This window comes from Lagopus muta, chromosome 30 (assembly GCF_023343835.1).
Source record: "Lagopus muta isolate bLagMut1 chromosome 30, bLagMut1 primary, whole genome shotgun sequence".
NCBI lineage: Eukaryota > Metazoa > Chordata > Aves > Galliformes > Phasianidae > Lagopus > Lagopus muta.
Genome location: NC_064462.1, coordinates 266,606 through 287,193, shown reverse-complemented (window position 1 = coordinate 287,193; position 20,588 = coordinate 266,606). Strand labels below are relative to the sequence as shown.

The window sequence follows — 20,588 nt, the reverse complement described above, 5'->3', positions numbered from 1 at the left end:
TGCAGGCTGTGGCGTTCCCATGAAGTCACAGCTGTCCAAGAATAAAACGTGATCGTCTCTAGAAGTGTCGGGAAAGCTTGAGGCATCGCTGCTGACAGCAGCCCTGCTGATTTTGGCTACTCTCACTACAGTCAAAAACCGGAAAAGCCCACTTTCAGGCAGGATCCATGCGCTGCTGCAGCCCAGGTGGGTTTTTTCTCTCTGTGAAAAGCCTTCACATTAAGCTTACCTGACATAGGAAGTCACTAACTATCCTGTGAAACGTGGTACTCTTGAATCCACGAGCCTTTCTCCCCGGTGCACAGGGCCCTGAACTTTTCAGCCGTTCGAGGGACAATGTGTGAAAGCAGCTCCGTGGCTGTGTGTCCTGAAGGTTCATCGCTGGCAGAAACGTCAAAATACACAACAACAGGGCTGGTGTCCTTTGACAGCTCCGCTGCCAGAGAGAGCTGGCCCTTCTGCAGCTCTGACAAGCTTTGCTGGCATTCTTCAATCTCCTCTCGAAAGAATCAGCCAGTTCTTGAACTTCTCATCTGACCGCAACTCGCTCTACTTCCACTTCACCGTCTGAAAACAAACCCAAGAAGAGATTTCCTTAGCTCTACTCACTGCAGCCAGAGATCAGCAGCTTTTGTTCTGTAGGATCTCCAGGGTAAAACAAAGCCAAACAAACTGCAGGAGAGACCGAAAAGAACTGTAAAAACCACCCAACCGACTCACCAGCATCACCTGTAGCTGTCCAAATTCAAACAGTTTGATGTTTCAGAGGGCAAGGAGTTCATTTCTGTGGCGATGACATGCTTTGCACGCACCTCAACAACTTGGTCCCTTCTCATGAGGGTCCTGGAATACTTCTGCTGTGTCCGGAAGAGGACCTTCAGCTCTCCAAGAGCGCGCTCCTTCCGCTGAGCAGCACCTCTGGCCCAGCTGTAAAGTTCTGCCCTCTCTTTGAAGACAATTCCTTCACATTCTTCTCCACACTTTACCTCCACCTAAAACACAGCACAGTAATGCGTGATTTCCCCAGAAGCTGTTGTCACCTACAGCACTGTTACAATTCTGACATCAGATAATGCAAAATTATTCAGTGTTTTCCTCTCTTCAGTGGCTTTGTACCCTCAGCTCGACACTCATCATGCACTGAAGTGAATGAAAAGCCCTGCCTTCTCAAAATGGAAGAGCCCAACAAGTTCCAGTGTTTGAAATTCATTTTAGCAATGCAACACGGCCTGCACCACGTTGCATAGGAAGTTGTTTGATTTTTAAGCTATCCAGTGTGCTGGCCACAATTTCCCTGTCTGCAGCAGCTGTACTACCGATGAGCTCTGAGCATGTGAAATTCCAGAAGATATGACACAGCGACTGAACAGAACTTATTTCACATCTCTTCTGGGAAGTACAAGAAAAGCCAGGACAATGCAAGGCTGAAGCTAAAGATGTAAAGCTACCGGAAAGGAATGGAGGCAGAGCAGCAGGATGTCTCCGAGTTGAAGGGATGACTCGAGTTGAAGCTGAAGCACACGTGCTGCTCTCGTAGCTGGCCAGTCAGAGCGAGGCCTGCGCACATCCACTGCCAGTTCAGCTCAAAAAAGGCACTCAGCACTTCACCCTGACATCTTAAACAGCGCCTCGCACAGATGCCAAAATCCTACCCGCAACTCCCTGTCTCACTGCAGAGTAACGCTGCATCCTGCATAAGGCACGTTTCTGTTCTCACGTGCAAATAGCTACAACTCAGTACCACTCAAGTTGAAAGTCTAGGACTTGAAGATCACAGACCTGCACTGGAACTGAAAGAATCGACATACTATTAAGACAGAAGAACTCAGACAGTGACTAGCACTAATGAACGACTGACTAATGAGCAGCACAGTTGAATAAATTACTAGTTCAATTAACGCTCACCTTCTTCCAGAATTTTGAACGAGAAGTTGGAGGGCCCATCTTGTGCTGGAGGAGCCAGCTTGGATGCCTCGCTCTCCCAAGGTTTCTGAGCTGCACTGCAGCTTTTGGGTGCTTCAGCCACTCCCGGTTTTTCCTGCCCTGCTTTCTGAGATGTTGAAGTTCCATCAGCGCTCTTTCCTGGAGGATTAAAGCCGAATCCAAAGGGGGAACCGATGGCCGAGGTATTGCCAGATGGGAATGTCTTTTCGTTACTGAAAACGCTCTTGACAGACTCAGACCTAAATACAAACTTTGGAGCAGAAACCACGGTTTTTCTTGGTGTTTCAGAGGTGCTTAAAGCCTCTGAGGCCTCTACAGCGGCCTCAGAACCATCACCACCATGGCTGAGGTCACTTTGTTCCCTGGTAGCTTCCTCCAGCACAGCTACAGAGTTCGCACCACAAGGAGATGCTTTGGCTGCGTTCGTACCAGAAACATGAGGTGTTATCCACGTGCCTTTCTCACAGGTGTGCTCACTCTTGTCCCTGTTTGCTGTTTCTTGAGATTGGAGTGTAACTCCACCACCTGAGGGCAGTTCATTTTTGTCTTTTCCATCCATGTTTGTCAAGTCTGCTGTACGCTCCTTGGGTGGATCATCTTTCTTAGCGCAATTTGTATTGCACTCCTCTATGCCAAATTTAAATCCGCCTGGAGGCATCCACACTGAGAAGTTACATCTTCCCTCTGCAGGCTTCGCTTCAGCATCTGCCAGATTCTGAGAGGTACACGCTGGGGTTTTCCCATCGAGTTTAAAGGAAACTTCTTGAAGAGATACTGCTGAACGAGTTTTGTTTGCGTTCTGCAGGGCAACACATTTTGGGGCAGTGGGTTCATTTCTCACTGAAGAGATGTTACAGTCCCACTGCCCTTCCTTTTTCGCAAAGGCGGATCCTAATTTGTCCTGTGCGGCACCGACACAGGACTCTGCAGGTTTTAAAGCTGTGGGTGCAAACGCAGGTTTTGTAAAACAGCCTGGTTCAGGCAGAGGTGGATTTGCGCTCGCCTGGGGCAGGCCGTAGTTGTAGCGATCATCACCTCCACGAGGAGAAAGGATTCCAGCAGACGGAGCATCAAAACACACAGGTGCACCACAGGTGCCTTGAGGAAACACACCAGCACAAGTGCTGTGCAGGGGCGGCGCGTGGATCGCTTGTTGCTGAGCACGTCTACGTGCTGAGGTGCAGCTCCGTTCATGCCACAGACAGGTGCCTAAAGAAAAACACACCGTTACTTCCTCGTGCAAAAGGAGAAAAAGGGATCAGGGGGCTGAAGCCCATGCAACGTGCACTCTTCATAGCAAGGTGCACCTTAAAATTAGATCTCAACTCTCACCAGTTTAAACTGAAATCATACGTTCAAAACTTGGATGGTATCTGAACACACAGACTGGAGAGAAGCGTAAGTGAACTGACTCATTTCCTTCAGTATCAAAAAAGTCAAAACCAGCAAGTCCCCATACTACTGTGGGGAAAAGAACATCGCAGACAACGAGCAGAGGACATGTGCCAGCACGTTAAAAACATCTCTTGCTGGCTGTTTCTCCCAAATCCCACATCCCAAAGATCAGCTGATAATGGAACTTTCTGCCTGTCTCCAGCAGACCTCAAGTGCAGTAAATGCTCTCTAGGGAACCGCAGTTATACCCAGCTGCACACAGAATCACAACCAGCTGTTTTCAACAAAGCAGTAGAAATGGCTTGAGCAGATTCGTTTGTCCTCACCTCTGTTGGTGGTACATTGGTTGCAGCAGTTCTTCAAAGACACTGCGAGTCACAGCAGGTGACTGGCTACTGCAAACAGACGGGCCACAGGTAGCAACTGAAAAGGAACACCAAGAAAAGGGTTTACATCCAGTTCTCATTTCTGACTTGAATGAACTTTCCCCAGGGACCAGTTTTACTCATTCATCTCAGAACACTGCAGAAAGGTTTTAAGAAGTCTCACTCTGTTTAGCTACGTGGTCAATTAAAAATTCAGCATCAACTTACCCTTCCAAGGAGCTTCACAAACATGTTGTGCTCTCCCATAACCATCTGACACAGGATCTGCTCCACAGCTTTCAGCAGGCCAGCGATGAGATGGCACGCTTACACTGCAACTGTTACGTTTCATTTCCCGTGTTTCATTCTGTTAAAGACAGGGTTTCAATTAAGAGAATGGAAACGTATGAAACACAGGTATGTGGGGAAAACCCAAGGAATGATCCCTACGCTCCTTTGCTATTTAAAAGCACGTTCAAGATCTGAGACAAAAAAAAAGAAGAGTTAACTGCTGCAATAATCCACGATCTGCCCATGCTTTACAAAACCGAGACTGTTCCTTGAAGCTAGAAATAAACCCAGAGCCAAGATGACAACAGCTAAGCTGAAGAAAGCACAACTTTCTGCACACACAATCCTCAGGATTACTTCCTATATCTGAGTACCAAATTACAGTTTGTAGGCAACAAAGTTTCACTCTTGCCCTGAATTTAAGCGGATGTTTATAGCAGTTCTCTTCACTGAGTTAAGAGGCAGCCTGGCAAGTGAAGCTTAGTTCAGTGCTTGGGTCACAAAGTACTCACCAGAACAAAAAGATCAACTGTTCTGCATCCAATATAGTGACAAAAGCTGTTTACATTTAAAGCTTCCACTTGCTGACACAGCTTTTGAAGTAAGGACTTGTGATCTTCTGCCCACTGAAGGAGAGTCTGAGCAAAGGCTTACTGAACTTGGATTTTCTTACACAAAAGGAACACTTCCCTAAAAGAGTAACCGGCTAATATACCTGGTAGGTGTTAGTTGGTGAGAAGAGAACTTCTTGGGTGATGGAATTGCATCTTTCACTTCCATGTGCGCAGCTTGTGAGATGTTTCTGGAGGCAAGACTTCCCTCCTCACCGTTCTCCCCAAGCTCCCGGATCACTGCGCTCAGCATTTCCGTCACAGCTCTAACAGATAGCGGCAGCTAGAAATTGATTGGAAACGCAAGTCGTGAGGGCAATTCTTCCTCAGAGCAAGAGACTGCGTCCTGATCTACGGCTGAACAGTGCACACGGCTTTCTGCAGAAACTCTGGGTGTTTTTGTTGTTGTTTTCCCCCAGGAAAGCCCTCCATCTGTTAACATTAACTAAGAGGACCATTCACACAAGCATTAATTCCTTTACTTACTTGGGCAGCTACTGACGGGTCAGAGGAGCTTTCCTCAATCACCTTCATCAGGCAGTGCTGCCTTTCAACAAGACAGGCTTTGCGTTCTTCTTGTTCCTCTGGTAGCACACCATCACTCTCAACCTCCTCTGCCTTTCTTTGACACAGCTAAGTAACAGCATATCCATCAGGAAGAATTGGTCAGAACGCAAGTGACAGAAAAGCATTCTGAGGGAATGCAATTCACAAACTTACAGTGCATAGGTTCCAGTACGAAACCGCATTGTTAACAGCTTCAAAGGCTAATAAAGCATCATCAGTTTTGCCTTCAGCTGCACCCAGCATTGCAAAAGCCACACGTGCCTCTTCTTCACAGGCTGCAACCTGGAGGACCTACAACCAAAGCCACAGACAAGTCACACACAACACAGTGTGGACACCTGGAACAGTCGGTGTAAGACTGTAAGCATCTAGTAAGTAGGCAGATAGGAGGAGGTTAAGACTATGCCTGGTTTCCCTGTATGACAGGAAAGCAGCTTTTCAGAAAGCTGGTACTAAGGCAGTTCAGTGTCCTCCAATCACAGAGTTTTAAAACTCCGAGGAGTTCAACAGAAAGATACTACCAAATCTCAGCATTAGCAGTACAGTGACAAAAAAATAAGACAACCACCACCCATCAACACACAAAGCCAACCAAAACAAAACACCAACCAAACAACCATTCACATGCAAGCCCGCGACGTACAACCCCTCTTACTCTCCTCTTTGAATATCCATCAGTACCTGGATGTCCACACCATGGAAATGCTTGAAGAGAGGATCAGCAGGTTCAGGAATACTTCTGTGCTTTTTGATAGTTTTCAAGCTAAGCAGAATTTCCTTCCAGTAGCAGACGCTTCTTCCAATAGATTCCTTCTGGTCGCACGAGTTCAGGCTAACGCCCTGTTGAGGAAGAGAAATTCAAACTGTCACAGAAAATCCCAATAAAATGTCATTCTTACTTTTTCTTCTCTGATGCAGTTGTTTTCTCGAGAAGTTTCAAGAACTTTTCTCTGACACTTGGGACGTATTTCAGAAGGTCTCTCTATAGTCACAGAAAGCAACACGGGGAGAAAACAACGTTGCTTTTACCTGTGCTGTTCAGAGTCGTGAGGTAGAGAGTACTTGTCAGGCAAGGTGGTTGCTCCAGTCATGCCACCAAAATCAGCAGCACTTCTCAATACTACATTCTCATCTGATTTTATTTAGCCTGTTACCTTTGCACATCAGAGAAAAACAGACGGTACTTATTTACAGACAATCTTAACTTACTGTTGCTTGCAGGCTTCTTGCCCAGTGTATAATTAAGGCAGGTGAAGGCCGTGTCTCTCCAGGGCTCACACAGTACTCAATCCACGCTGTACAAGAAGCTTCACCGTGGCTGCCGAGCCTGGCCTGAATGTCAACAGAAACATTCCTCAGTTAGCATTCCCTCTTTTCCATCTGCTCACACGTCATTTGTTTGATGAACACAACAAGCAGCTTTAGTCCTAAGCCAGTACTTCTTTACAAATGCAGTATCAGAAACCATAAAGCCCGTTTTTACAAAGCTCTTCACCATCTCACACCCCTGCAGCAAAAAGCCTTGAACGTTCAAACAAAAGGAACTGGTTTTATGCAGCCCATGGCAATCTATTCAGAAGCCCTCTAGAAGGTTGCTTCCCATATTTCCAAACTGAAGAATTCCTACGTTGTTTTTTTCTGCATGAGAGTACACACAGCATCCCACCAGGACCTTTGCTTCTCAGTACAGTTCTGTTTGCACAGCAGCAACGGTAAGCAAGGAGGTCGATGTGTGCCACGCTGAGTGCTGAACTTCTCTTGCAGTTCTAAGTTGCTAGTGAACACCATCCCGAGGAAAAAATCCTGCTTTGGTAAAAACAAACAAACAGAAGGAATTAGGGACCAAAAACCCGGCATTTAAATGCATTTAAGAACTTGGGAAGCTTGCTTACTTCAGGGACCAACAGGCAAACGCATTCAGGAGCACCTGTTTCCAGTCTCGATGTCTCGTGGGCGAGTGAAAAAGTTGTTGTAATGATCTGCGCAGTGGGAATAACACTGACACAGAATTCCACTGCAAGCCAAGCCACGCGAGGTGCTGGAGACTACAGCTGTGCATCCGAACAGCACCTGTGCAACAACAAGGGTTGTGAGAAGCTAGGGTCTGCGTCCGAGTTAGGAAGACCTGCATCTGATCAGAGCTGGGTTTCACTGCTAGAGGAGCGAGCTCTGAACGTTTCTCCCATCAAAGCACTTCCCCACCAACCTCCTCCCACCTGCTCGCCTCTGTCTAACAAGCTGCAACTAAGAAGTTCCAAGTAAGATGCTGCTTTCTTCAAGTAACTTCTGCACCTGTTCACATTACACAAATAACTCCTGCAGAAGCAACAGCTACTTCACAGAAGGGCGCAACCAAAGTACATTGGCACTTGTCAGTGGTTTTGACAAAGCACAGAATGGAGATAACATCACACTTCTCTAACAAGGAAAATCTTTGGCCTACGAGCAAGAAGCACAAACCGTTTTTTAAATGGTGCGTTATGTATTTCAAAACATGATGAACAAACTTCTTCAGAGAGGCCGCAGTAGCAGAAACTTCTATTTTATATATAAAACAGATGCACAAATATAACACACATACAAAGAGAAAGGGCCATAAGCCTCACTGCTTTGCACCCTGAATAGTCTACATGTTTCCGACCACTAACAGCCAAGTAGGAGGCAACCAGCATTCTACTCTTGTTACGCTCAAATTCAAAGCCAGACTTCATCATCAGGTTAAGCTTAAAAAATGGGAAGACCTCATTAGTTCACAACTCATGCTGGAATTATTTCACTTTCATGCCTCTAACCTGTGTTCATAGATGACACATAAATAAGTACGGGCCTTCCTGTCAGCGCTTACCAGCGTACAAGCACACAAAGCTCAACAGGCAGCTTCAACTGGAAATGAATCAGAACAGACCAGAAGACAACAGTGTGGAAGCAGGAAGTATGTGAGAAATTCTTCAGAACCTGGCATGATGACGCTGCCTCTCCGCTGCAGCTGAAGGTGAAACTTCTTGCAAAGCACCCTCTCATTAGGGGAACGATGAACAGCTATGACAGACACTGGTCTGTTGCTGCAAATGAAGCACTTGGAGAAGAACCTCTGATACAGAGTCACGTGTATGCGGAGTTTAAGCAGCACCTCTCACCAATATCGTGTTCAGTAACTTCTCCTTGCTCTGGTGCCTGGGGACTGACATCTCCCACATCATCTGTGCCGAGAAAAGATCTCTCTTTAGAAGCTCCACTCCCAACAAGGCTTTCAAACAATGTAAATAAACCACTTTTGTTTGCAAAAGATTCCACAATCTCTTTCAAGAAGTCTTCCTTGCCGTGGCTTCAGTTCAGCAGCACATGACCTAGAAAAACATGGTGTCACATAAGAACACTCAAACAAGGACAACAATGTTTGATGCAGTGGGTTGTTCCTGCTGCTTCAGGCTGGGAAGCAAGATTTCCCCTTATGATATTTGCAAATTTCTAACTTACACTCTCCCTGTAATTAAGTCACTCTTTTAGCATATGGGCTGACAGCAGTCCCAAGGCATTTTCAAATCCAGTTCTCCAGAGTTACTGTGAATTTTTATTATAAGGGCACTGCAATTGTCTTCAAAATAAGTAGCTGTCAGTCTCATCTATTCAGGAACAATTCAGCCCGATGCCCATCGTTTTCTTTGTTTTCATCTACAGCCCATAGGATAGTGAAGACTGAAAATGTCTGCCTCAGCTTTACCATAAAAAAAAAAAAAAAGAAAGAAAAAAAGAAAGAAAAAAAAGCAGCAAACCTGTTGGAACAAAGAAGGGAACAGAAGTGACAGGAAAAGAGCAGTATTTTCTTTTACACTTGGGACTAGCAGTGCGTACAAATAGTGTATTAGTAGGCAGAAACCAGCAGACTAGGAGACACTGAAAGTCAAATTCTATCTTAACGCCCTGGAGACAAAAAGAAAAAGCACAAAAAGAGCACTCAACTGCAACCACTGCAGGCACAAACTGAACAGGGACTTACATGGAAACTGTTCAGGTAACACCAGGCTGCGAGTTCACACGCATCTCTCCATCGTGCCGCGCTGCTCTGGGCTGTTTCCAGCAGGAAAGTTCCAGCACGCACGTAGAAGTGTCCCGCTCCGCACAGCGCCGGCCTCGGGCCGGCATCGCGACCGCCGCCTGGAGCGCGACGTCAAGGCGCCCGCGGAGCCGCTCGTCTCCAGCGAGTTCCCCAGCGCCATCGCCGGGCCGCGCCGCCCGCCGGACGCCCCGCTCCCCCACCTGCCGGCGGCCGCCAGCCCGTGCTCGCCGCTCTCCAGGAAGTCCCGCACGGAGCGGAGCGGAGCGGGGCCGGGGCGGCGCGGGCTCGGCTTCGCTGAGGTCCCCCACGTCCCCGCAGCCGCAGCCGGGGCCCCGGAAGCGGAGCGATGGGGCCGGCGGGATGGCGGAGCCGCGAGGCTCCGCGCGGAGAAAGCGGCGCTCCGCCGCCCCGTGCCTCGGGGACGCCGGGCGGTCAGGGGAAGGCACCGCCGCCGGCCCCGTCCGTCCCCCGTCGGAATCCAGCTGTCCTCGGTAGGCGGAACCGAGCCGTCCTCCGTCGTTGCGGCGAGGCGCCGTCCCCGCTGAGTGACGTCATCAGCCCCGCGACCCGAGCAGGAGGCGGCCGTGCGGAGCAGCCGGGCCTCCGAGAGCCGCCTCGGCTTCTGCAGGTGGCTGTTCGGGGGGCATCGGGGCGGGGGCCGGGGTTCAGGTGCTGCAGGGGCCGCGTGCCGCTCTGCGTTGGCCTCGTGCCGTCACTGTGGTGCTCGGGGTTCCGCTCGGCGGGGGCGGCTGCCCTGCGTCTCCCCGCCTCCCCCACCCCGTGCGTTTCACTGCCCTCCTCCCCTCCCCCTGCCACGGATCGCCCACAACCCCCCCCGTCCCTCTGTGTGACCCCCGGGGTTGCGCCTCCCTCCCCCTTTTTCCCCCTTCCGTTTCCCCCGTTCTGATCCCTGTAGTCCTCTTCCAGCCCTCCCCTCTGCGCCTCCCCCATTCTGACCCCCAGGGTCCACCTATCTGTCCCCCCGCCCTCCCGATCCCTCCCCTGTCCCCCGTTCTGATCTCTAATGTCCCTCCACCCCGTCACGAGTCTCCCCATTCTGTGCTCTAGAGTCCCCCCACTTTCCCAGTCCCCTCTATCTGACCCCCAGAATCCCCTCTCCTCCTCCCGGGTACCCCCACTCCATTTCCCCCATTCTGATCCTTAGAGTCTCCCATCACCCCCCATTACCTTCTCTTTGACCCCCAGGGTCCCGTGTCCTCCTTGCTCCCCCCACCTTCTGACCCCTTTTTCTGACCTCTGGAGTCCCCTGTACCCCCCGTGTGCTCCTCCCTGACCCCTGGAGTCAGTTCCCCCATTTTGACCTCCATTCCCCCCCAGCCAGACTCCTTTTCTGCCCAATAGAAGCCCCCCGCAACCCCTGGCTCTCTCCTCCCACCCCTTCCTCCCTCCAGCCCCAGATGCGCTTTCTGCCTTGCAGAGGCTCTGTTCACCCCTTTCCCTTCCACAACCCACTAAATTCCCCTCCAACTCTTTTTCAACCCCATAGGCACCCCACTCCTCTCTTCTCCCCCCCAATACTCCCCTGAGGTCTACCCCAGACTCCCACCCCATAGAAGCCCCCCACAACCTCCTCACCACTCCTGGACCCCCTTTCGTCCCTGTAGAGACCCCACTCCTTTTTTTTTTCTCCTCACAATCCTCCATCCACTCCCAGACCTGCCCTTTCTGCCCTACAAAAACCCCTTTTCCCCCTTTCAACTCCTCAAGTTGCCCTCCACAATATTCCCCTCCACAATGTACCCCTCCACCCCCAGACCCTCCTTTCCACTCACAGAAGCCTCTTTCTCCTCTTTTCCCCCTCACAATCCCCTCTCCACCCCCAGGTCCCCTTTCCACATCACAGGGCTTCTAGCCCACCACAATCCCCCAGTTTCCCTCTTCCACCCTTTCTCCACCTCCAGACCCTCTTTCCACCTCACAGAAGCCCCACTCACACCTTTCCCCCCGTAGATTCCCCACAACCCCCTATCCACCCCCAGACTTTCTTTCCACCTCTAGAAGCCTTGCTAGCCCCTTTTCTCCCTCCCGCAACCTCCCCTATCCACCCCTGGAGTCATGCAGAAGAATCTGCAGATGTCCTCGAGGGGTTTGGGGCATGTGGGGGTGTTCCCAGGTGGGTCCAGGGGGATCCTTGGGTTCATCCTGAAGGGTCTGGAGATGTCCCAGTGGGGTCTTGATGTCCAGGGGGTCTCCAGGATGCTCCCAGGGATCCCTTGAAGGATCTGGAAACTCCGAGGATGGGCCCAGGAGCTCTGAGGAGTCTCTAGGATGATCTGGAGATGTCCCACCAGTAGCCCCTATGGCCCCATAACCACTACAGCCTCATCTCATAGCCATCCCATATCCTTATCCCACACCTTTATCCCATCCCATATCCATCGCATCCACCCCATAGCCATCTCAAACCCATCTCGTATCCCTCCCTCCACACCTCGTCCCCATCCCCCACCCCATTCCCATCCCCAATCCACGTCCCCACAGATCCTCATTGCAAACAGGGCTCCCCAGTGGCTGCGGGTCTGGCTGATGGCAAAGTGCTGGGGCAGGTGGTGATGCACCTTTCTCCATTGCTGAGCTCACATGGCCATGAGTAGGCCCACTGCCTCGCTTATTGCCTTGTCTGTTAAGCTTCTCTCCTGGCTACAGAGGCTGCCAGTAAATACTATTGCTCGTGTTACGTTGTCATAGGCAATAAAATAAGCCTGTCCCAAAGACATTGGTGTCTTTGTTCTCCCTGTTGAGCCCATGGATTGGCACAACAGCGTCAGCACGCGATGGGCACAAAACTTGGACATCAGCAACGGGACTTGAAAGGCCAGCATCAGGAACGTCTCTTTTGGAGAGAGACTGAGAGACTGGGGCTCGTTGAGCCTGGAGAGCAGAAGGCTCTGGGGAGACCACGTGGCTGCCTTTCAGCACACGGGGCCTCACAGATCACCCAGTTCCAACCCCCTGCTGCGGCCAACAGCGAGATCAGGCTCCAGGTCAGGTTGTGCAGGGTGCCATCCAGCCTGGACCTGAACACCCCTCAGGATGGGGTGCGCACAGCGTCTCTGGGCAGCTGTGCCAGCAGCTCACCAGCCTCAGCCTGTGTGACACATGGCAGGTTCTCGTGCCGTTTGCCGAGTAAAGCACAGCGATGGTCGATATTTCAACCTCACCTGGTGTGCGTGTGCCTGTGAACACACAGGTTTCTGTTTATTAGGCAGACAGCTGCTCTTACCGAGCCATTAAAGTTAGGCTTGCGTTCCTGCGTACCGTAATTCAGTAAGCTGAGCGGAACTGCTCCTGGAAGAGGAGCTGCCCTCTCCGTGCCGGTGACCTAACAGAGCTCCAGGTGACACGGGCTGATGTCACAATGCCTAACAGAGCTCCAGGTGACACGGGCTGATGTCACAATGCCTAACAGAGCTCCAGGTGACACGGGCTGATGTCACAATGCCTAACAGAGCTCCAGGTGACACAGGCTGATGTCACAATGCCTAACAGAGCTCCAGGTGACACGGGCTGATGTCACAATGCCATGCGCTGCATCACAAGCAGATCTTCCCCGGGGCAGCGGCAGGGCCGGCACTTCCCTGCAGGGCCTGGGCGCTGCTGCAGCACTGCTCAGGGGCTCTGTCCTTCTGCGACCAGGAGTCGATTCCGGGGCAGCCAGGCTGCTCTGGGTGACCCTCACTGACGTGTGGAGGAGCAGGGGCGCTTTGCAGAGAATTGTTGGTTGGTTGAGGAGCCTTGTTGGCGGAGGGCATCCTTAGTTCTGAACTGAGGCTGTCGGCAAGCCGCATGGAAGGCTGCTGGACTGTGAGCGTCAGCTCAGAGCTGGCCTACGCGTTCCCAACGCTGCTGGAACTCTCTGCTGAAGGTAAGGCTGTCCGGACCCCTTCCCAAGGCATCGCGCGGGGCTGCTGGCTGTCCAAAGCCGCAGCTCCTGCTCTCTGCGCTTGGCTGGATGTGGCTGGGGGCTGCTGCGAGAGCCCTGCCCAAGGGTCCCTCTGGGCTCTGGGGACCACGTGGCAGCCAGGTCCCGAGAGCAGAGCTGCCCAGAGCCCCCGCTTCCTTTAGGCATGCTCGGTCCCCTGTGATAGGGCAGTCCGAGGCCAGGTTTCCCTGGCAGACGGTGTTTCCGTAGGTTGCAGATCTGGGAGGAAAGGCATCCCATGTCCCAGAGGCTTCCTATGTCCCTGTTTCCCCCTGGGGCTCCGAATAAGGCTGAAATCGGAGCAAAGCCCAGCTCTGGTAGCCATGGTGGTGCTTTTTTGGGGTGTGTGCGCGTGCCTGCACCGATCGCTGTCTGTGTGAGGAGCTTGCCAAGCAGCTGTGAAGAGGCTGGCCTGGAGCCTGACTTGTCTTTTCTTTCCTTTGCAGAGATTGTGGCAGTCTGGGACGCTGTGTCTGATTACATCCTGGAACAGATGAAGCTGGACAAGGTGGGCTGGTGTGCTGGTGACCCTCGCCCTGGAGAGGGGTTCAGTCCTGCCCAGAGTGTGGGCCCCGCAGAGCAATCCCTCCCTGAGCACCACACTGAGCAGCACGCTGAGCCCAAGCCGGGTGCCCAGAGCGGCTTGTTGGCCAACTGGGAGGGAAAGCCAAGGCCAGAGCTGCTCTGAGCAAACGTTTGGCACACGCAGGGGCTTCGCTCTGCCCTGGTCAGAACGGGGAGAGCAAAGGGAGAAATGGGTGGGGGGTTTTCTGGCCCTGTGCCGAGGATAATCCTTGGGATCGGTCCCAGGCTTCAGCCCTGTGCTGTCCATGCCCGGGCTCTTCTCTAGCCGAGGGATGTTGGGAAATACTGTGCGGAGGTGACTGTCTTGCAGGGAGCACAGACTTTTCCAATGCTTTCCAGAGAGCCCCATCTCACTCCGCTGTCCATCAGGAGTGGGGAGGGTGGAGAGCAGTGACCCCACGCTCCTGATGTTCGTGGCTTTTGCCGCCCCTGAAGTAACACGCTCGTCAGCCTTTCTGTCTTTTCCCTGTGCAGGGAGTCCTGATTCCGGGACTTGGGGTCTTTGCTGTGGTCCGAGAGCAATTCCACAGCAAAGAAGAGGCGCTTTCGGTTCTAAGGCCTGTCTTCCAGCTGGACATCGGGGTGCTGTGGCTGCAGGAACTCCAGTCTCCCAACGACATCATCCCTGGTGAGAAGGCAGCAGCCACCTTCCCCTTCCCGCCCCACGTCCGGCCGGCTGTGTTCTCCCTGCTCTTTGGAAACGGCCGGGAGCAGCAGAGAAGTGTCTGCAAAGCTCGGGGTGCAGCGCGAGTTCCTCCAGGAGGAACCGCAGCCCAAGAGCTGTTTCTCCAAAGCACCTTTTCTGTGGGATTTGGTTATGAATGCTGCATGGGCTGGCTGTGGCAGTGAGGATGTGCCTTCTCCTTGCAGACGACGTCAAGATTGAGCCGCTCAACTACCGGCAGCTCTCGCGAGCCTCCGGCGTCCCGCTGCACTTGGTGCCACGCTGCGTGCGGGAGAGCGTGCTCCTGTACTGTCACCTCCTGAGGAGCAGGGAGCCCGTCTCGTTCGTGTTCAAGAACCTCGGCGTTATGACCTGCCAAGACGGCTTCCTCCTCATGAGGTTCTTCTGCAGCTGCGTTGAAACGCTGGAGAGCGATGCCCCCGTCCTCGCACTGATCCACACCGTAAGTTGAGGAGGTTGTGAGGTGCGCCGTCGGATCACCGCTGGCCAGCCTGGACGTGGCAGGCCAGTCCAATGCCTTTCCCCACGCTTGCCCCCACGGCTTTCTCCACTGGCAAAGAGATTTCCCGGATCTCTGCCCATGCAGAAAGCCTGGCAGTGCTCTTGCACGGCCTCGCTATTTTGCCATCCTGCTCCTTCAGAGCAGAACAAAGCTCTGATGTTCACGGAGGAGGCTTTGGTGGAGAGCAGCTTTCTCTTGGCATGGGAGCCAGGCTTGCTTCCTGTCAACAAGAGCCATGAAAAAATGTCCTTGGCAAGCCTCCAGCAGGTCTGTGTCCCTTTGCAGAGATTCTGGACGGACGATTCTGCTGACTTCGGGCCAGAGACCGCTGCCCATGGCATCCACGTGTTCCCGAGGTGAGTGCATTTCCTCTGCAGCACTTAGCTGGCCAGTAGACAGGCTTCCTTCCACCTCCTCCTTTGGGTCGTGCCCTGCTGGGTCTCCGTGCTCAGCCTCCAGTCGGGGAGAAATGCTGGGAAGTCTGGCTCCTGGTTCTCCACTGCTGCCTTTTGGCTTTTTGGGGAATCAGGGTTGTGTTTCTGGTGCCCAAGCTGTCCTGATTCCCCTCAGAGAGAACAGACTGCACGTGCAGAGGAATTTGGGCTACGTGTGCTGGTTTGGCATGGCCAGGAAGGAAAAGGGTGCCACGCTCTGCAGAGCACAGGGATAAATACCACCAACCAGCTGCGTGGGGTAGGAGGTCATCCTTCTTCAAGGGTTGTCACTCTCTGTTTCCAGGTTTCAGCTCACCGTGGAAAAGAGCAGAGCAGAGGCCGCCGCAGAAAAAAAAGCTGCCATACAGCGGAAGATGAGTAAAGGTGAGGAGCGGGTCCCAGCTGTAGGGAGGGGGGTCCTGTCCCGTGCCGGGTGACCGGATCCAGGTTCACGTGCCGTGCCCGTGGGGCTGCTCTGAAGAACTTCTTTCTCTCTTGGTTCCAGGGGTCTCTGCCGGCAGGCTGCTGCAGAGGCGGAAGACACTTCCCCCCTCCATGCTGCTGCAGCGCAAGCCGAGCTCAAGGCAGCAAGATGTGGCGAAGGAGCCTTCTGGCAGGTGAGGGCCTTGGGCAAAAAGAAGGAGATGCGTGCGCTCGTGTAGGAGCGGCCTCCCCTTTGGAGCTGCCAGCTCTCGGCACCCACAAAGGCTCCTGACACACGTGTGTCCTGGGGGGGCCGTTCTTTCCAGGGCGGCAAGCGCGCAGCACGATCGCCTGAGGCAGACACACCAGCTTTGTTCTACTCTGGTCCCCGGTCCCTGGGGGAGCTGAGTGCCGATCCCTACCGATAGCAGAAGCTCTTCTCCCTTCAGGGGTCTCTCTGCTCTGCACCGGAGCCCATCTTGATGGCTGTGGGAGCACGGGGGAAATTGAGGTGCCCCGGGCTCCTGCAGACTCCTCTTATGTCTGTTTGCAGTGCGCTCCCGCCGTGTGCAGGCAGCTCCCGTGGGACAAAGAAAGCGGGACAGAAGGAAACATCTGCTGCCCAGACCAGCGCTGCACTCCCTGCCACCGAGGAGTCTAAGAGAGCACTGCAGGTATCGGCTCTGCCTTGCTGCAGGGACTGTGCTGCTTGAGACTGCACCAATGATAGGATGGTAGAATCCTAGGAAAGTTTGGGTAGGGAGGGGCCATTCAGACCGCCTGGTTCCAATCCCCTGCTGCAGGCAGGGACACCTGTCTCTAGACCGGGTTGCTCTAAGCCCGACCAGCCTGGCCTTGAGTGCTTCTGCAGGGAGGGAAGCAAAAGCCTCTGTGTGTGCAGTGATCTGGAGCACAGCCCTTCGGGTGCCACCGTTTCACATTTCTGTCCGCTCCTTCAGCTCCTCTTTGGTAGATGGAGGGTGCTGCACACTTTCCCCGTCTCTTCTCGCCTCCTGGCCTGCCACCTGCCACAGCACTGATTTTGAGCAGGGGCCGTGAGAGAGGAATACGGCCTCTGAGCCACGTTGGCCATGAGTTGTAGATCCCGGCCTGCCTTTGGGGCCCCTGGTCCTTCAGGGGCAAAGCAGTGCCGACAGGCCGGCAGAGGCGAGGAGCAGGAGTGGGGAGCTGAAGGAAGGCCCCAGGGGCAGAGGCTGATCCTGTATGCTGCTGTGTCTCTGCAGGAGCTCCGCAAAGAGTCTGCCCTGTGGAAAGAAGCAGACCACACGTGGCCCATGCACCAACAGCAAATAGAGCGAGCACAGGCAGAAATGGCGGCATGGGAAGGCTGGAGCGCAGGGGAGGACCAGCATCCGCCCCAGGTACCGTCAAGGATCGACCCTGCTGGCAACAGCCGCTGAGCCAGGGTGCGAGCTCAGCAGGGCGCAGGGGGTGGGAGTGGGACGGGCGCCGTGCAGCATGGCAGGGGCTGGCCCGCTCCTCCCGGGAGGAGAGCTTGGCACGGCCCTGCAGGGAGAAGGGAAGGGCGGCGGGAGCCATGGGCCGGCAGGACCGAGTCTCCTGCTTGCCGGGGCCTGCTGCAGGGCCCTTGGCAGAGGGCCTCTGGGGAACAGCCCCGTGCTCCCAGCCGCTTTGCTGACAGCGTCTCCTCTTTGGCAGCTGCTGGCCAGGGAGAGAGTGCGTGTTCCGCATCCTCCAGCCCAGCCCAGGAGACAGCAAGTGGGAAGGAGATGGAGGAAGGACGAGGGTCTGCTGCCGGGAAGTATAATGGGGACGACGACCAAGCTGACACTGCATGCTGAGTGAGTGTGTGTGGGCTCTGCCGGCTGCCTGAGGCTCTCGGGCAGCTGTGACTGCAGCTCAGGGACAGGCACGGCCCGGGCCAAAAACTGCTGGCGGGGCGCAAGGCTGGGGACACGTGGGGGGCAGCAGGGGGTGCGGGGCCGGGTGAGGGCAGAGGCAGGGGCGGCTCAGCGGAGCCCGAGGGATGACTTTCTCCTCCTGTTGCAGCCTCCTTTCCCCGCGAGCGGCTCAGGTGCTCCGAAGGTTGGAGCCGCACCTCCGTCAGCAAGAGGTTTTTGCCGGCACAGCGGAAAGAAACCGGCAGAAGCTGGAGCAGAAGCGGCACCTCCTCCGGTGAGCTCCGTAGGCAGCAGATCCTGAGAGCCGGGCTGCAGCCCGGCCTGCACCACTTGCCTGCGCTCAGCCCTAACGCTCCGTGCTCTTCTCGCCTCCCTAGGGCTGAATGCTCGCACGGCTCCAGAGGGGAAGGTGCAGCCATCGGTGGTGACCGCGGTGGAGCTCTCGGCACGGGGGCTGGGAAGCCGTCCAGATTTCCACCTGTGAATGGAAGATCGTAGAAAACCAAAGACTCGTAGAACGGCCTGGGTTGAAAAGGGTCTCGAAGATCACCGCCACCGGGCTGCCCAGAGCCACATCCAGCCTGCCCTCGGATGCCCGCAGGGATGGGGCGTCCCCCAGCTCTCGGCAAGCTGTTCCAGCACGTCACCACCCTCCGTGTGAAGAACGCCTGCTGACATCTAACCAAATTCTGCCCCCCTTTCACAGTTTAAAACCCTTCCCCCTTGTCCTGTCACCATCCGGCCTCGTCAACGGCCGGTCCCCCTCTACTCTACAGCCTCCCTTCAAGAACTGGAAGGCCGCAGTGAGGTCTCCCCGGAGCCTTCTCCTCACCAAGCTAAACAAGCCTGGTTCCCTCCACCTTTCTCGACAGGAGAGGTGCTCCAGGCCTCTGATCACCTTAGGGGCCCTCCTCTGCACTTCATCCAAGAGCTCTGCGTCTTTCTTGTACCGGAGACCTCAGTTTTGGATGCAGTATTCCCAATAAAAATGAATTGGCTTTATTTCCACTCAGTCTGCTGATGTCGTGTCTGTCGCCATCAACTGACGTGAGGAAGCTGGAGCCGTTTGGGTGGTTTGAGAGAGCAGTTTGGGTGGCAAGGAGAGCCGCTGCCAAGGCCCGGCAGGACCATGCTCTGCAAGAGCGGGTGCCCAGGACGGCAGCCATCTCTGCCGGCCGTGCACGTTTCCTGTGCACAAGTCATGCATCCCCTCGTATCCCCATCGCTCCCTTCCCGCAACAGAAACAGAAACGCTGTGGCAGAATTCTCTTGTGCCCAGCACCCAGACTCTGCTGAGCTGAATTCAGCCCGTGTGACACGAGAAAGGTTCTCGTGCCAGGGAAGGGAAGGGGACGGGGGGGAGATGGTGTAATGGAAGAGAAGGGAAAGGGGGGAGGACAGCACGAGGGAACGAAAGGGGACCGGGGGGAAACACCGCAAGGGAGGGGAAGGGAAGGAAAGCGGGGGGAGACGCTGCAAGGTAACGGAAGGGGACGGGGAGCTGAAGGGAAGGGGAGCGAGAAGAGACAGAGCCGGCGGCTTCGGCACTGACCAATGAGAGGGAGGCCGGGGGCGGGGCGGCGCCGGCGCTGACCAATGAGAGGCCGGGACGGGCCGCCGCTGTCGCCCCGGGCCGATGGCAGCCGGCACAGCCTGCGCGCCGCCGCTCCCCGCGGCTGAAGCGGCCGGTTCCGAAGCCGGGGCGCCGCGGGAGCCCGGAACGGACTCGGAGGGGCGGGATGCGCACAGCGTCTCTGGGCAGCCCGTGTCAGCAGCTCACCAGCTTCTAAGGGAGAACTTGGAGCTGTGACCGCGCCGGGTGTTTATCGCAGCTCGCACCCGTCCTCCTCCCACCACCCGACTCCCGGGAGCCCGGACCCCATGGCTCGGCCGGACGGTGGCGAGACGTGAGGGTCGGCGGCGCCCCACCGCCCGGATCCGCCCCGCCGATCGGCCTCGGTTCCTTTGTCTTTCCCGCCCTGTTTTTTTTTTCTCGGCTCAACTATTCTCTTTGGACACCTGAACTCTTACCCATCATGAGCAGAGGGTGAGAAATCTTACTCAAAATCCACAACGACAAACGATGCTTCCGTGCTGATTGCATTCCGTGCCACAGAACGGCCACAAACTCCGTCAGCCAAGTACTGGCAGAAAAGAAGAGTACCGGTCTATCTGAGCCAAAGCCTTGCCTGCACCCTCAGAGCCAGCTGACTGATGCAAAGCTATGGGCAGCTCCCTGCTACAGGAACGGTCTGGTGAAATTCAGTAGACAAAGACCATTTGCAGCCCTGGATCACAGCAAGTGCCTGAGCCCCTGGACTACTGCCCCTCTCTGAAACCCACGTCTGGCAGAAGGCTCTAGAAGTGAACTGAAACGTTGCGGTGCAGTAATGCTGTGCTCAAAACTGCTCGTGATTAAAGAGAGGCAGGAAATCCTGGTGTCAGTTTGGTACGTCAGCATTTGAAGTCCTGCTGTCTGTCATCTCAGAGTTCTGGAACAGAGCTCAGAAACGCAGCTCACAGATCTTACTGCCTTTCAGGGTACCTGGGGCATCTGTGGCAAGGTGTGATCTCTGGGAATTCTGTGGAGCATTTCAGATGTGCATGTCTCTTTATTAACAGCAGCCAGTTAATGTAATTTGTGTTACATTTAGCTTCGTCATTTTTGTACTTATTTGATGGACAGAAGACCAATGCTCCTGTTTTTTTTTCTTGCAGTCTATCAGACAGCTCTCAAGCTGCTACTGCAAATTTTAATCCTTCCTGTTCTCCATTCCTTTGCCGTTTCTTTGACCTGTTTTTCCGTTTAGAAAGTTCTCCTTGCCCTGGATGCTGTGCAGTGCTATCAGTTTTCTCAGGAGATGTGCAGAATCATTGCTGCAGGTCCCAGAACAATCCTGCAG

General features: G+C 54.2%; 1 protein-coding gene and 1 pseudogene across 2 annotated transcripts; one reads left to right on the top strand and one right to left on the bottom strand.

Annotated features, from left to right (window-relative positions):
- Window positions 1-214: 214 nt before the first annotated feature.
- Window positions 215-9,390, bottom strand: LOC125685958 (E3 SUMO-protein ligase RanBP2-like; annotated as a pseudogene).
- Window positions 9,391-9,430: 40 nt separating this feature from the next.
- On the top strand, window positions 9,431-18,625 carry LOC125686040 (coiled-coil domain-containing protein 81-like). Of its 2 annotated transcripts, XM_048929669.1 has the most exons (13): window positions 12,352-12,628; window positions 12,749-13,116; window positions 13,620-13,681; window positions 14,233-14,386; window positions 14,629-14,885; window positions 15,231-15,301; window positions 15,684-15,763; window positions 15,885-15,996; window positions 16,356-16,476; window positions 17,047-17,184; window positions 17,483-17,625; window positions 17,834-17,959; window positions 18,063-18,625. In XM_048929669.1, exons 2-13 carry the CDS (start codon window positions 13,038-13,040, stop codon window positions 18,181-18,183), a joined length of 1,464 nt encoding a protein of 487 aa, XP_048785626.1. In that variant the 5' UTR covers window positions 12,352-12,628; window positions 12,749-13,037; the 3' UTR covers window positions 18,184-18,625. The 2 variants fall into 2 exon arrangements, with proteins under 2 accessions (XP_048785627.1, XP_048785626.1); XM_048929670.1 differs by lacking the exons at window positions 12,352-12,628; window positions 12,749-13,116 and adding an exon at window positions 9,431-9,858.
- Window positions 18,626-20,588: the final 1,963 nt, after the last annotated feature.

What these genes read in the sequence shown, in the direction of transcription:
- LOC125686040 (XM_048929669.1), top strand. Translation starts at nt 13,038, where the DNA reads ATGGAAGGCTGCTGGACTGTGAGCGTCAGCTCAGAGCTGGCCTACGCG. An exon ending in AGGACCAGCATCCGCCCCAG is followed by an intron (nt 17,185 to 17,482) that starts GTACCGTCAAGG and finishes CCTCTTTGGCAG; the next exon opens with CTGCTGGCCAGGGAGAGAGT. An exon ending in AAGCTGACACTGCATGCTGA is followed by an intron (nt 17,626 to 17,833) that starts GTGAGTGTGTGT and finishes CTCCTGTTGCAG; the next exon opens with CCTCCTTTCCCCGCGAGCGG.